Source organism: Aythya ferina (genome assembly GCF_964211825.1).
Source record: "Aythya ferina genome assembly, chromosome: 12".
NCBI lineage: Eukaryota > Metazoa > Chordata > Aves > Anseriformes > Anatidae > Aythya > Aythya ferina.
In genome coordinates this window covers 17387227-17404339 of record NC_140308.1, presented here as the reverse complement: position 1 = coordinate 17404339, position 17113 = coordinate 17387227, and the positions used below count along the sequence as shown (strand labels likewise).

The following is a 17113-nucleotide window of genomic DNA, read 5'->3' as shown; positions in this document are numbered from 1 at the left end:
ATGTTTTTATCCCAAAGGTGGGAGATAAATGGGTTAGATTTTTCATGTGCTGGAAGCTCCAGGCAGGAGTTTTCACCTGTAGGGCTAATACAAGTATCAAGATCAAGCAACTAGATTCATAGCTAGCTTGCCTGACATGAGTGGTAGAAAATGGTGGTGTAAGAGGACTGGCAGGCAACTTTGTGGATTAGATATCCTACTGCAATTCTAGTTTGCTCAGTGTAGTGCAACAGGGAAAATATGATGCACACCAAGCTCAAAAACATCTTCATTTTACCACTGATGCACATTCTGTCTCTCTTTCCTACTTCAGTGAGTTCTCCCTGCCTGCCTTAAGCTCTAGGTTATCTGTGAGTGTAGCTTTCAGGAAATGTCCTTGCATTTTTCTGCTCAGCACTCTGTTGTCACTCTATTCCCTTTACCCACTGTTTTGCTGCGTGCTTGCCATCAGAATGACGCTCCAGTGTAGGAATTTTAGAAAGGGCTTTCATACACTCCACAAGCATTTAAGCAGATGCCTTTCATATTTAAAAACAAAACAAAACAAAACCTTGGAACAACTATGTGTATTCTTTCACCCTGCACGTGATGCATACTTGATGCATGCCTAGGTATTCTTATATATGTGCGGAAGAGCATTTTAAGTTTGGATGCCAGATGCCTCCATTCTCAGCAGTACTTTAAGTTCTCTGACAGTGGAGCACATCGCTCATCAGTGTATAATTGCTTTGCTGTGTATATTTGCATTGCTGAATATCATCTTGCATGTAAGAAAGCTATTAGAATGCTGGGCTGTGGCAGTACTGGATAGCTTCTCTTCAGTGTCTTGATGAGAGATGGAATTTATTACAAAAAAAAGAAAAAGGTTCCCTGTTAACTTTGTTTTCGACAGAAAGTGCTGTATACAGTGTTGTTTAATTGTGGTGGATCAAACCCAACAATGTTTTTTCTGGGTTAACTGCACTGTCTTTAGCACACATGTGCAAGTCCCGATGGTTTCTGTAGGCAACTCATGCCTGGCAACATCAGTTAGCTAGGTTCTAGCCCTGGAGATCTTCTAAGTTTACTTTCTAAAGTGTAACAATTTATAAAGGTGTGTCTGAGCAGGTAAGGTACAAAGTTGACTATGTATCCAAAAAAAAAAAAAAAAATCTGAACATTCCCTCTTTTTTGGCAGTACCATATGTCACTTCCAGAATTGAAAGCTGACTCAGTCTTTAAAGCTTAGCTGCTTTCTTTCAGACTCTCCTTCATTCAGGAGGCTTGACCTTTATCAAAGTAGAGTAAAAATGATCTTCCAGGTAGGCCAAGTCTTATGACATCTATCAAAGAAACTGTAGACCTGTGTCTTACAGAGACACTGGAAACTCGGTTCTGTAATGTCCTGAACAGTCTGAACCTAGATCTGGAAAGCAGTTTGCGCTAAGGCTCAGTGGGACTAGTAAACTCTGGAAATCTGGAAATGTGTTAATAGACTCAAAACAAAAGTGCTTGCCACCATACAGAATGGATCCTGTGTTTAGAAACTCAGAGAAGATACAAGGACAGACTCTGGTTGTAGGCTGACATCGGTGCCAATTGCAAGGAGTGTATGAAAGAGCAAAGCTGATGTTGTGGTCTTAGAGGCTGAAGTATCTGGTGGTTCTTATCCTGCTTGTTATATTGAAGATATATTGCTCATATCTGCAGAGATTCACTTAAATTGCTGAATTGTTGGGCATTATAGGCTACAATATTGTAAACCTCTAGCTGATTTTTTTCTGCCTCATAAATGAATGGTATTTCAGATATTCATTCACAGGAAATAGTTCTGCTATAAATAAAATTGCAAAGCTGAGCAGGAAAAGGAGTTGAGATTCTGAACCCAGCAGCTGATTTGACCTTATTAATTGTATTTCAGAAAGCAGCAGTTACCTCCAAGTATCCTACCAACACCTTCTCTTCTCAGCCTTTTTCTAGTTAGTACACCTGTGCTATTGTCTGTCTTTCTGAAGCAGATACACATGAATGTTTATCTGACACAAGGCTCACCCCAGCACTTCCCGACAGCAGTGGGAACAGTCGTGAATCAAACAGCAGGTTTTCTTTGGCATGTCCAGATTAAGGAATCAGTAGAATGATTTGGCCTTAAGACAGACTATAATAAACCCTTGAAACATTTTTATTTGTTTTTGCATGTGCGATGCGATTTGAAAGCCTCCTTTGCTTTGCAACATCGGGGTCAATTTATAGGAGGGGAAAGAACAGTCAGTTCAGGCCTATCGACTTAGCAAATCCGGTCATCCAGAATTTCAAGCATTTGTTGTTTCTTTGTGAGCAACTCCTGTCACTTCAAAGGGCCCATTAGTTGTTGGTTTGCAGATGGTGATAACAACTTTAAAGAAGTTCTGCTGAATTGTAATTTTGCTTCCTGCTGACAGATATCACCAGAGTGAGAACAATCCAGAACAAAGTGGGTGCTATCGTCATTGTGTTGATGAGAACATTGAAAGGAGAAACCACTATTTGGATCTTGCAGGAATAGAAAACTATACATCAAAGTTTGGGCCAGGTAATTTGGTAATTTATATTGCAAGCTTTTGGTCTTTTCTTTCTTCAGTTAAATGTTCATGAATTTTGAAACTGTGATTTGTTTGTAGTAACTTACTGGAAGAAATAGGATTGTATGTATGCTGCAAGGTAATTACTGGTGAAGGTGGAATCACAATGGAGTGGCTAATGTACTGCAAGCGTGCTTTGAAGTACTTGTTTGTGTAGCTAAACTTGGAGGACAGCCTAGCAGAACAATCTTTACATCCTAATTAGTAGATCTAGTCTATTGGTGAGGTGAGGACTGAATTTTGGATAGCGGATGTCATTCCCCAGATGATACCAGCATCTATTGTCGCATGTTCTTTGTACTCATTACAGACCAAAAAATCAGAGAATGTGGGTTTATACCTGGAATTTTGCCTTCTGTCCCCCACATTAAGGGGATTTGGATTTTCTTCCCTTTCTCTGTCCTCTGCCAACTTCTTACTATTCCACTCACAGTTATTTTGTTGAATTTCAAATAGATAATGAGCAAGAGAATGAAATGTAAAGACTTTTAAAGATATATACTTAAACATATTTTTATATATGTAGGTATGTGTGTGTATTATTTACTAATCAGAATGATTAAATATAATTAAACTAGACAGCTATAATTGCATTCACTTCCTTAGGAAAAATTCACTCTGCTGATAATGCTATCCCTGCCAACTGTGTGCTACTAATTAAAACTTTGAAATACTAGATGACTAACTCAGCTCGTTATTTTCTAGGATCTCCTCCAGCAGCTCAAAAACATGACCCACCAAGCCGAGTTGTGAGTCAGACTAGATCCCGTTCTCATGAACCTGAAACCTTCCATGCTCACCATAGGAAATCTCAAGTGGTGGATCCGAGCCACATCAATCTAGCTGAGAGTTCATATGCCAAGATTGCAGAAATTCAACAGAGGCTCCGGAACCAGGAATCAAACAAGCACTTTGTGAGGTCTCCGAAGGCCCAGGGCAAAAATGTTGCTCCTGTGCATCCTGGAAGGGCAGTAAGAAACAAACCTTTTCAAGGGGGGCCCATGCCAATGGCTTCCCCAAGTACACGGGTGGGACAGAATCTTCCTTACCTCCCCTTGCAGTCTCAACAGGTTCACAAGAAGCATAAGCAGAGGGCAAAGGAGAATCACCAGATGTGCAAAACCTTCCAGTCTCCAGGGACAGTTGTGGAAAAGGAACATGTGAGAGACCTGCCCACAGTCATTTTGTATGAAGGCCAAGTCGGACAAATGATACAGAGGCATGAACACCACCACCACCATGAGCATCACCACCACTACCATCATTTCTACCAGACATAAAACAGATCCCACCAACATCCTCCGGGAATCATCCCATATGAAGGAAGCACGTTCTTGTGACACCAGAACTAAGGCATTACTATGATTAATATTATTGTTACTCCATTAATATTCAGCTAGCGTTTATTTTAGAGGTTATATGGAACTCTTGAAACTTACCCTATTTATATGTTGTGGAACTGCATAGCTTACTTAAACAACTTGTGGATTTTTTTTTAAGTGGCTTGTAAAACAGCAAACAGCCATAGATTTTGAGCTGTGATTTAATGCAGGTCGTCAACGCACTTCTTTACAAGTACTACTTCCATTGTAGAAGGAAAGATACTTCAAACACTATTGCAGACATCTAGCTTACCAGTCTGCTCTATGTCGGCTGATCGCACACAAGCCTTTTATCAGGGGAGCAATGTTCGAAGGTTTGGACTCCAGAGATGCTCAGAATAACAGAAAATACAAACAGCTGCTACCTCTAGTATTATTCAGATTTTATTTTCTTTTTATTGATTGTAATGTGCTACAGGGGAAATTTTAATATACTGCATTCATGTAGCCTGTTTGTGTTCACATCCTTTCAAATTATCTTAATTGCAAAGAAACATTAGCTATACTTGTCAACAGAGCTACATTTGTATGACTTACACTTTATTTTCTTTGAGATTCTTCACTGACACAAGTACAGCCTGTTATATACTGGGTTATATTTAAATACACTTCCTTTTTTTTTTTTTTTTTTTTTTTTTTTTTCTCTCTTTACTCTCCATTCTGTTTGGGTAACCATTTGAAAAGAGGAGGATGTGAAATGGTGTTTTCAAAACCATCAGTAGACTTTAGTGCTTGGGCCATAAGTATAATTCACGGGGGGTTGGGAAGGAGAGGGGTTGTTTGGGGGGTTTGTTTTGTTTAAATCCACAGTTCTTTTTTTTGAGAAAGAATTGAGGAAAATATACTTTCTCACTTTAAATGTTGGCAAATATATATAAAATATAAATATAAATATATATATATAAATATGCACACTCTCAGGTACATTTTGTTGTGTTTTAGAAATCTGTGGTTTGAATATTAACATTATAATTTTTTTCCCATAACAGTGACATTTTGAAATACATGCCATGGCATTTTCTTAGTTGCCTCTGATTTAAATTTCCCCAGCACCTACCAGTTTGTGCTTCTCCCATTTGAGAGACAATTCAACATGTGAAAAAATAATGTTCACAGTCATTCTGGCCTCTTCTACTTTTTTTGTATCAAAGGGCTTCCATTCCATGAAGGAGATTGAGACCATACTTACAAGACTTTACTGGCTGCTGAGAAATTTGAAGGTCAAAAGCAAATTGGAAAAGTGAAAAAAGGGTCAGTATATTCAAGTTTTACTTTCTATGGGGCCCAGATCTATAATCCATTTGGTTGGGTTTTGTACAGATCACTACTTTGCAGGTAGAAAGTGACTGAAAAATGCCTACGTTGCTTTTGGAACTTTGAAATAGAGAACTCATCATAACAATATAACTGTTCTATCAAACATATTTGCATTTCATTTTAATTATTTTAAATGTTGTGGTATTTTGCCTATAGTATATATTGTAAAATGTAACTATCCCACATCATTTTAAGACCTTTATTATTTTTTCTGACTAGAGTTTTCATCAGTCCAAAATGGAGTATTACCTTACTGCTGACCAATTTTAGAGGGATGTTGCCCTTTCTAAGAACACGGAGACATCAACTTTTAAAGAAAAAGTTGAAAGTCTTGCTTTCTTGTGAAATTGGAATAGAATCACTGCTTCTTGGTAATTAGGTCCATCTCTTGTCTCCCTGAATCAGCAGTTGTTTAGGCTTATTGTCCTCTTTAAAAAATCTGGTTTATTTTATTTTTTTTTTAGCTGTCAACAGTGTGTTCTGTTAAATCTAACAAAATGTTTTTAAAATGTGTTTGATCTGTGTGACAACTATACTGTTCTGTTTATTTTTTAAATTCCTAAAGTCCAAAAATATTTATATGCAGAACTCTCTGTATAGAAAATATGAAAAGGCCACAAATTTGGTTAGTTACCACTGAGTTGTTCTAGTCTAAGCCTTTTTTGCTGCTTGTGTATCATTCTTTTTCAATGTATATATAATTATGGACTGCAAAAAAAAAAAAAAGGCATTTATATGTCTAGTAGAAGGAATAAGCTTATTTATATTATAGTGTTAACAAAGTCTGATGTATTCAAGTGACTTACGTTATACCGCATGCAAACACACAAGTGTACATTCCATCTAAGAAGGGATGCCATGCTATTTGTTTTGAAAACATAATTAAAGCTGTTCTCTTTTCAGTAGAGCATATGCCAGAAAGACTTGGAGGTGGGAATTATTTCCTAGTCCAGTTTTCTAATGCAGAACACTGCTGAAAACAAGAAATGTTCTGGAAAACTTGAGTGCTTTCAGATCTGTGGGGTTTTCCATAAGATGGCTGCAAAGGGGCATAAATGCTCTCTCACCCAAAGATATTTTTGCTAGAAAAGATAACAGCACTAATAACAAAATCCCATCTGATTGAAAAGTGTGCAGTACTAGCCGTGCAAGTGAGCTTTGAAATGCTACACAACTGACCATTGGATACAACCTTGAGTTGATTTGTTTGGTTTTATTATATTTGGAGATTCAAAAGGCAAATTCAACCTTGTTTAGATCTTGTGAAATACAAACAAATTTTAATAACATGGCATCCCCGTACTAAAACTTTACACCAGCCATGTATGAACATGCAGTATCTAAATACTGTGTTGCAGTTGTGTTATGTGCATTAAGTGTGAATAACATATAGCACAGTTTCTTTTCACAGAACCCTAAGTTTCCGTATCTTTTAAAAATGTTTGCTTTTCAGTATTTTGTATAGTAAATATAGACGGTTTTGACTAAATGCTTTATTTATTTAACAGCAAAAACTGTGCCAAGAGAACCCCCTGTTAATTAAAGTTTTACTAGTTCTGAAAGTATATTTCCTTCTTCTTCTTGTGGATTTCAGGGGCTTATTGCAATTGCTGTCAGTGCTTGTAGATCTCACTGATGAAAGAACTTGTATTAACGTTTTTGGGAATAGGATCAGGCCATAAGTTATGGACTGGGTATGCTTTGGCTTTATAATTAAACTGTCAAGTTTAAAAGTTAAATTTCTTGTCCCTTATTATTAGAGGTGCATTGAGTAACTGATTTTTTCAGCTTATTAATTCTGAAAACCTTAAAATATTATAATTTATTTTGGGTTACTCAAAACTGTGGCCAAATCTAAATTTAAAATAAATCAGTTTCTGGTCAAACAAAACATTTCATTTCCAAGGGGAAAGAATATATCAATATTGTCACTGTTTAAAAATAAAATGGAATGGCACAAAGTCGTTTCAAATAAAAACTCCATTCCTTTCACCTACTTTTTCTGTTTTTACACAAAACAATACAACAAAACGAAACCAATCCCAAAATTTGCGCTATATGCTGAAGAAAATTTCAACTGAAAAATTTTGCTCAGCTCTACCAGCTACAATTTTGGGAAAGTCAGGTTTTTGAAAATACAGATTGCTAAGCTCTTCTCACAGCTTCATGTCCACCTAATACCAAGTCAACAAAGCTAAGGATAGCAAAGTAAAATCTCTATCCCAGTGAAATCTGTAGCAAGACTTCCAGATTATCACTGGCTTCTGGGTGCCTATAGTTTCATTCCAGGAGAATGGGTTTGAAGTCTATGTAATGTGCAGGCAGTGATTTCAGTATTTATTCTAATGCATCTTACTGGTGATAGTTTTGTAGTAGCTGATAGTAAATGAAAGCTTATAAGAGATCAAGCTGGTGAATTAATTAATACTCATGTCATTGGAGTATCTGAAGGCACTTCCACATGTTTTTCAAACATCCACACGTCATTTAGACACTGCTAAGGATTAAGACCCAGTTCTGCCCATGGATGGTGAAGTACAGCCTCTGCTGTCATATTGGCAGACCCTTAAAGCAAAACCAGCTTAAAAAGCCACATTATCTTTGACCTCTAGAGCTGCCTTCCTACCCTAGTCATCATGAGCACAGAACAGCTGGAGTATACTGTATAGCTGGAGAAATAACTTAAAGGAAAATTTATATATATATATATATATGTATGTATGTGTGTGTGTTTCTATTAAAATGTGTCCTCTGCTGGCATGTAGTGACTGCCACAAGATGGATTCTGACAGAGGCGATCTTATTAGTGGGTAACTACTGTGTATGCTCAACAGTCTACAGGTTGCCACACAAATGTATAGGTATGATGAATGCTTACTGTTCTCCACATGTCATTGTGTACTTCAATTACTGAGTGACAGATTTCGCTTGTATTCCAATTAACAGGAAAGTTAGGCCCCTTGGGGCCCAGGTTACACTTGAGAAAATTCATCATGCTAGAAAATTTGCAAAAACATTCAACATAATTTTCGCCTGGAGTGTAGGCAAGAATGTTCATGTTTGGAAATGTGTCAGCTAATCAGGTCTCACCTTTAACTACCTTGATGCAATTCATCAACATCTGAAAATACTTTTTCAAACATGACTTATTCATGCTTTCAGTGGGAACCAAGTCATATTCAGCATCATGTTGTCAGACTTTTCTTTTTTTTTTTTTTTTTTAATATACCAAGTAGAAACATGTTAGAAAATCTATGAAATAACAATTGAACTTAATATGTTTTCTACACAGCTTCTGGAAGATTTCTTTTCCAAGGTACTTAGCAGCAAAACCGGCCTCAATTTATCATATAATGACTTATTTTCTTCACATATTTGACAGCTGTTCAGTTGATTTGACTTGGAAGGGGGTGTTTTGGGTATTTTTTTTGCTTGTACACGTTTGAAATGTGCTAAAAATTGGTTAAAAGGAACAGACGTAGAAAAGCAAATAACTTTGCATAGAAATTATTCAGTAGGCATTGAACTGCATCTTATTTGCAGTTTGGATCACAGTTATTAAATAGTGATGTTTTCAATGATGCTTTAATTTACTTTTGTATTTCTATATAATTCTAGATAATTCAATCCTACTGAGCTAAAAATATAGAAATTTTGTGGATGGTATCTTCTAATTTATTTCTTTTAAAATATTAGGATTTAAGGACTATACAGATGGAGGTTTAGAGCTGTGAAAAAAGACTGGCAAGAGAAAGATGGAAAGATTTGGGAAGTGTGGGGATAGAGAAGAACTGTCTATCAGTAGGGGGGAAAAACAGCAAAGAGGTAGAAGGATGTTATATGGAGAAGAAACTATATTCATAGTACTTTTTTTGAATCTCTTATGGTACATTTGTCACTCACAAAACAGCAACAATACTTCATAGAATGTTTTTCATGGGGAAAGCTTGAAAGACTGTCTAGAAGAGGTCTATCTCCAGCGTGCAGCAAGAAGCACCAGGAAGGGAAGTTGCGGATAATCACCACCGGGGCTGTGGCAGAATGAGAAACAATGTCCTGCGTTCCTGAGTCTCTGCCCAAGCTAAGGGAATTTTTTTCAGAAGCTGGGGTATTTCTACAGATGTTTTCAATATTATTCAGAATATGCTTTGAATAAGAGCATCAGTTCCTTTTCTTTTTGATTACAAACACACATAAGTTGGAAGTTTTGTGCAACACTTGACCGAGTCTATCCCGTTTTCTAAATGTTAAGCGTTAACTATACCTTGGAAATCTACTGACACAAAGTCTAATTCTGATATCACATGAAATGGCAGATTGGACCATAACGATTGTCTCGTTAGCTTGGTATTTCAGGGTCTGAGAGTAGGAAGTTCTAGAAGTTTCGTATGAATGTTGAAGACAATGTTAAGGGGCTTTATAAAATTGGCAATGGGCAAACATTAATGTAGCAATATCAGGCATACTGATAATCATGTGCACTGTGCTTTCTGTTCTTTTTGTTTGTTTGGTTGGTTTTCTTCTTTTTTTTTTTTTTTTTTTCCAACACGCTTACAAAACGGGGTTTGTGTCTTCCTTTGAGTGCCTAGTTCATGATGAGCGTGTACTTTGCGGATGAAGATGAGGGGGGTTCAGATCCTTCTGGTGCTGAGTGCTTATTCTTGCACTTCATCGTTCCCATTCTGTTCTGCTCATGAAGTGCAGCACATTGAGGCTTTGTGAATTCTCTAATAAAACACCTCATCAACTGGGCCAAATTTATCTCTAGCTTCACAAATGGAAGCCAGGAGAACCCCATGCCTGTCTTTGAATTTGGACCTTCAAATGCAGTTTGCTATATGAGTCATCATATTTTCTTGTACTAATTTCAGATATTTGATAAGCTCTTTTTATGGTTTACAAGTTTAAAAAGAAAAATAAAACTTTGTAGATTAAAATGTTGTTTTGGAGCTTGCGTTCTCTCTGTTCTCACTGGAGTTCTGTGAAAGGCCTTTTTCTGTGGGCTTTAGCTTAAACCTGCAAAGTGACTTTGGAGTGGGTGTTTATAGTATCTCGCTTGCTTGTTCACAGGATAAGACTGTTGATAGATGAATAAAGTGCCACTTGAGGTTGTTAACAACCAGGACTGGTAATGCTAGTTCAGCTAAGATAAACAGTGAAATGCCATGGCAATTAGCATTAAGGTCTCACTTGGCCAGTGCTGATTTTTAAAGCCGCAGTTACGGTGCTTTATGGACACCCGTGGCCATGGGGGCTGGAGCTATTTATTCCATCCTTGCTCTGAGTGCTGTATGGACTCCTGTGCAGTGCGTGCCCAGGGCATTCCTGTGCACTCAGTGTGCCAGTAGGAAGCAGGAGTACGAAAACTGTAATGTTCCAGTCTGCAGCAATTAACCCCCTCACCCTGCAAGGAGTGGAGGGGAGGAAAAGCTCAATTAAAGAGACTTGGAGTTTCCAGTAAGTGCAAAAGTATGAAGGGAGCAAAAGGCAGCACTGTGGGCCTCACATTCCTCCTCTCTCTTTACAGCTTTCTCGGGGAATATTTCTTACTTTTGATGTCTTTAATCACAACTTCTTGCTGTTTGGCTATGCCATCTGTTAAGGCCATATCCCTCAATGGCTCTGCACGTGTGACTTCTATGAGTTTCAATGGAAACTTTGTGTGGCTTAACTGGATCAGCAGATGTAAACAGAGGTACTTCAATTTACACTTTCTTGGAATCAGGGCCCTGGGGCACTCACAGCTTGCACTGATCAGGGGCAGGTTTTTATAAGAATTTTCCTGGTCCAATAAATGGATGCTAAAATCGATTAATTTAAAGATCACAAGCTTGACAGCTTAGGAGTCTGAAACATGGAGTCATCTTAGCTAGAGACATTAAATTAAAGGAGTAAATCGTGGTGTTTCCAGGAGCATTGCAAGGCTTTCGCTCCTTGTCCTGCCAAAAACATTATCCCTGCAACCTATTTATTTATAATTGAATCATAAATTAGGTAGTATTCGCAGGATACTACCTATGTGGCTAATGCTATCTAATGATGTTTATTTTACTTAGAGTCTTTTCTCACATAGATGGTGGTTTTAATGCCCACAAACAGAGGAAATCCTCTACACAGCAGAACTCACTTTGAGCTAAGCCTGCATCCTGCTTTTCCTGTTATCTGGGATAGAGTCACTCCAAAGAAATGGTCAGAAATTTCTGCTTCCAGGCACACAAGAAGTACACTCACTATGCCTGTAACTAGAGCAGAGAAAAAGAAGACCCAACATGATTCTGAGGCAAGTAATTGTTCCTTTACCTCAAAAGAGACAGCAATGTCTCGTTATTGCCTAACCACTCCCCTAAATGCCATTATGCTGGGTTTCTAAGGATGCTCTGGGACATGAGAGCAGTGAATGCTCATGCGCAGTAAGGCCTCAGATTCCAAAATGCTCTTCCATACCTTTAGTTAGTAATAGGAAATGTTTGGAAAGATGTCACTGTGAAAAGAACTTGAATATGACAATTTCTTTTTTTGCTGTTGACTCTCTGCTGTGCCCTTTCATGGGTTTAAAATCCACTTATCTGAAAGTGTGCAGTTACATTTCATCCTTTTTCATCATTTAAATGCATCTTCTTGATCTGGAGAAATAAAAGCAATTTAAAAAATTAGAGATTTTGTTTTCATATGTGCTGCCAAGTCTGATGCTGCAAAGTAACTGCTGAATTGGCACAAGCAGTTTGAGAGAGCCAGCAGATTTAGGAAGGGAGAAGATAAACCTTATTATGTTTCTTGCCAAAGGAGAAAAGAAACGATATTGACTTAAATGTGGGAAATTTAAAAGGGGCCATATGTTCTCACTTTGTGCTTTGTTTCTAATAGATAGACAGAAATCTTTGAAGTGTGGATTGGCACAGTAGGGTGCATGCTTCTGTAGAGAAAAGATGCTAAATGGGGAGGATGTGAGAGGGCACATGAAACTCTATTAGCCATGCAACAGCAAAGAGAGAAAGGCAAATCCAATGATAATGTACATCTGTTTCAGGGAATTTATAAGCTTTGAACATTTTTTATGTGCAGATAAGTGGATCCTTTTCTTACCATAACTTAGAACTTCAAAGCAGATTGTGTGGATAATGCAAATTGCTGAAATATGAGATTTTCCTACAAAGAGGTTTCCAAAAAAGAAAAAAAAAAAAAAGAAAAAAAAAGAAAAAAAAAAGAATTAAGGCTAATTGATGCCACAGTCTTTTATGTGCAGTGTAAAAACTCTACAAAAATTGATTTTTATGAACTAAGAAATTGATGAAAAAATATTGAAGTCTGCTGTTTGCATTCAGGGACTGCAATTTGAAACTGAGGTTCTGTGAATTAAACATTTGTCTCCGATATCACTACAGCAATATTGTAACATAAATTAAGATATGTAGCTGAGCTGTAATTGTATCAAAGTCTGCCATGTCGTAGGAATGTAAAACTCATGAGTGTGGCATGATATGCAGCACCTGACGTTACCATCACTGTCAAGGTAGTAAAGCAGGAATTTCTAGGCTATGAAAAAAATTATTACAAGAGACAGAAACAAGGGGGAGGGGGGGCAGGGGTTGGAGGCTATTGATGTGGTAAATTTTGGGAGTAGGGCATAGATGAATGTGTAACTTCTTAACTGCTGAGAAAAAATAGTTGCTCTCTGAACTGGGGGGTTAATGCTGGACCTGGGGGTGCTGGCTGCACTCCAGTTGGGAGATTTACATGTCTCACTTGAAAGTGCAAGGCTAAGAAATGACACAAGCAAAGGCATTTTGAAGAATCTAATTTATTGCGTATACTTCAGAGGTGCATTCCCTTCCTCTCTTGTCAACATCAGCCCAGAAAGCCAGCTTTGTGTTTCTGAGATGTAACCACAGTAGATCTGGGTATATAGGGTGCTAACGCTCACCTTGATGCTGAACACATAGGCAACCAGAAGTGGCAGCTCTCATGTGCTGTTCCTGAGACTTTGCTTAAGTATGGCTTCAATTGGCAGCTGGACAAGGTTGTTCTTTCCTGCACTTCAATCTGACCAAGCCATGGACCCCTCATGATCTCAGTCCTAAATTTTTTCTCCCATGTTCCAAATCCGTGCACAATCTTGGTCACTGGCTCCTACAGACACAGGAATAAATCATGGCAAGAGATTTTCTGGGGAAAGTGCCAGGCCTTGATACCTTGAAATAAGGTCTAGCATTGCTGCTCCAGATGAATGCCATGGATGCCTTTCAGGGGGAATGAATTTAAACAAAAGCAAGGATAATCTTTGCAGAACAAAGATTTAAGATGAGTCTTAAATCTATTACTGCTTGTTTTCCTTTCATACCTTCACAATGTGTTTCATATCCAGGCCTCACTTCTCCTCATTTATATGCATCTTATTTTCATTTCCAGACCAGCAGCAGAACATATTTCTTGCTCCACACGTCTCACAGGGTAGCACACAACATGACCCCAGGAATCTGTTAAGTGCATCAGCTTTTATACCCCACACTGAGTGGAAATCCTCAGTGCACTGATAATTCAGGCAGATTTTCCTCACTCTGGAAGGGCCCGAGTGCCTCTCCAGAGGGAGGACATTCCAGAGGCATGTGGTCAGCCACTGTGCTGGCAGCAGGGATATCGGGAAGGCTTTTGATCCCTGCTCCAAATTGTGCTGACCTAAACCCACCCCAAGCTGAGGCACCTCCGTGGAACCTTCCGGAAGGCTCTATGGGGCAGCCCTAGCAGGTTCCAGAAGGTTCCCTGTGCCCCTCAGGGCCCATTTCAGTGCAAATAAAAGTAATGGCTACTGCCACTGGGATCAGACAGGGGAGCACCACCTCTGGCTCATCACCACCATCACTGATTAGATGATAGCTGAGGAGAAACTATCATGGTTTGATGCCTCCCTCACCACAACAGGTATGGTTGCTGTCAGAACGCTTATTTTTTGGCTTTCTGGCATTTTGGCCAAGTTTTGCTGCCAAGAAGGCCTGGTGTCAGGATGAGGAGTGCCACGTGGCTCTAGGGTTTGTCCCTGTGCAGTGGTGTTTTCCTGATGGGGATGAGGGCCCACTGAGCCTCCTTTCCATAATTAAACGAACAAAAAAAAAAAAAAGCCACAAAGAGCTCATGTGAGGTGATAGAACAATTTGCTTCATCACTTTAAAACCATGTTTTACCACTTTAAAACCACCTGGGCTGAAACTGACTATTTTAGGCAACCACCAAGGCCCTGCCTTTAGTCACCTTTACTAGTGCAGCTTAGGTTAATTAATCAGGTAATTATGAGGCCTGACTCCAACAGCAACAGCCAGAGAGGCACCTTCCCACCAGCAGCCTAGAACCCCTGGCGGCTGTGGGGGTTGAGGGAGGACCTCCCGGCTCCTCCAGGTCCGCAGTCCACTCACAAGCCCCGGCTGCAGCGGCAGAGGGTTAAATTCCAGCCCATCTCGCCTCTCCTATTTACAAATGTGCCCCAGCAGCAAGGAAAGGGCAGTAGGCAGTGATGTTGAAAAGAACAGCTGTATGCCATCAGACTAAAGATAGAAACATAAAGCATGCAGACTAATTAAGTTCCCAAGTGGCAGCGTACAAAGTGTACAGACCAAACAGAACAGTGCCTTCTGCTTGTTTTGATCAACTCTGTTTCTATCACTTTGATGAAAAGAGCCAGTTGATTTGTCATTCCCTATGGCTGCCAGGGGATCCCTCGTACCTTTCTCTCATTGACGTCCTCTCTGTCAATACCACCCTTGTGGCAAATGCTGCATGTTCAAGGCCAGCACGAACACGGAGCCATTTAAAAAGTGTGACATGACTACAACTTCTATTGTCTGCAAGTTGGGCCAATCAGCAACCCTAAATGTCAAGTTAAAAAGCATGAAAAATGTTCAGAACTTCTGAATTTACTTTCCTACTTTATTTGCTGGCCAGCTATAATATTAGACATTTTCACCTGAAGTAGGATGGAGTTGGCATGCTCTGACCAGCTCACCCTGCTAGCATGGGCCTTAGATTTTTATTTTTCATTCTCTGATGTCTTTCTGTCATTTCCTTTTTCCTTCAGGGAGCCCAGCTGACTCTGGTTAGGTCAGTGAGCTTGCTTCCTACCTGGTTTATTACTCTGATAATTTTGGAGGCAGACTGGATATGAATCCCTTTCTTTAGAGTTCTGAGTAGAAAATTACCATAAGGATAAAAATAAAGGAAACAAACAAACAAACAAACAAACAAACAAACAAAAAAAAAAAAACCAACAACAAAAACTGAAAATCATATTCCCCAAGGAAAATGAATTAATGATGTTTCAAAGTCTCTTAGGCTCTGAAAGGAGTCACAAGGGGTGTTTTGTGGCAGTAATTCCACAAACTGCTCTAGGATGTCCGCTCAAGAGAGAAAGGTTTGGCTCAATTGTAGTTCTGCAGCAGGTTTTACTTGGTAAAGCTGAAGAGTTGTGACAGGTTTGAATTCTTCACTTGTAATGATGCTCAGAGATTGAAAGATGAAAATGCTCAGTGTGAAGAGATGCTTTCTTTCCTTTAAGTGTAGCAGTCAGCTCTCTAAGTTTGCATTTCCAAACTGCTTCAATTAGAAGCATAGAGCTGATTTCTGATTTTCTTTTATTCCAGTACAGCTTCCACTGAACTCTGGAATTTAAATTTAACTCTATTTTAATTCCAGATTTAATCTCCCACCTGAAACCTTGAGTTTTCTGAAGGTAGTATCATTTATAGCTACTTCATGCCTCATCACCAGTAATTAACTTGATCGCCTGATGATGAGATACACACTTTCTTTTTAATTGTGATTTCTGTCTACAATGTTCCTGCTTTAATCACTTAACAGTCCCATTTTTCATTCTTTGGGATCTAAGTGCTCAGTCTGCACTTGCTGAACACTGCAATCCACAGTTATGGACTCTTTGGGGGAATTATGAATCAACAAAGCTTCATCTTCATGCACAAGAGACCTGATGTCCTGTAAGATGTCAGGCCTCACTGTAGCATACAGAACATACTGTCAAGAAGGCTGCTGTGCTGTTGATAAATCAAAGAAAATGACAGCTATTCTTTACATTAAGAGCTTAAATTGCTCATGTATTTTATCATGATTGCCATGAGTTTCATATCTCTAGTGATAGAGCATTAGGCCCAGTTAAGTCCTTAATCATTTTGTATGATATCGTATTAGTTCGATTAGCAGTAAGACCGTCAGCTGTAATTTGCTGTATTGGCCACTTGCAATAGATTTTTTTCCCCTTCTTTTTTGCCACTTGCTGAAGGCATTTACACATCTAGTTCCTACTTCTGTGCTCTTCAGGTAAGGAGACTTGTCTGTAGACATTGTTTTTGGGTTGAGTGGTGTGATAGTTCAGTGTGATAGCACTTTCGTCTCTAATGATACAAGAACTCATTTTCTCCCTTAACTGCAACTATATGTGCAACTGGGGCAAGACAAATGTCAGTCTGATGTTACAGGGTGCTACGTGCTGTAGTGCCAAGCAAAAAAATGCAACATACTCCTTGTTTTCTGGAAAGTTCCAAGGATGTTGGAAAGATTTGACAGAAGTGGTTGGGTCACTGCTGGGTAATGCTTGTTTATCTGCCACTGGGGAGGGAACAGACCACGGTCCTTAACCAGGATTTCCAACTATATGAGGTCAGCTAATTAAGCTAGTAATGAATGGGTTTATTTATAAAACTTGCAGAGATCGTGATGCCTCACAAAATATTACCAAAATAGGCAATGCCAGCAGGTACTTTGGTGTAGAGTTCCAGTTTAGGCAGGAGCCAGTGCTGCATGCCTTTAAAGGATGGG

General features: G+C 38.9%; 1 protein-coding gene across 3 annotated transcripts in view; it reads left to right on the top strand.

Moving 5' to 3' along the window:
- Positions 1–7038, top strand: part of NKD1 (NKD inhibitor of WNT signaling pathway 1) — a 276856-nt gene extending 269818 nt beyond the window's left edge. For all 3 annotated transcript variants that reach the window (XM_084533966.1, XM_084533965.1, XM_084533964.1), the window contains 2 exons: positions 2421–2551; positions 3306–7038. In XM_084533966.1, coding sequence (XP_084390092.1) covers positions 2421–2551; positions 3306–3880 — 706 coding nt within the window. In that variant the 3' untranslated portion in view covers positions 3881–7038. The remainder of the gene's footprint in view (positions 1–2420; positions 2552–3305) is intronic.
- The last annotated feature ends 10075 nt before the right edge of the window (positions 7039–17113 follow it).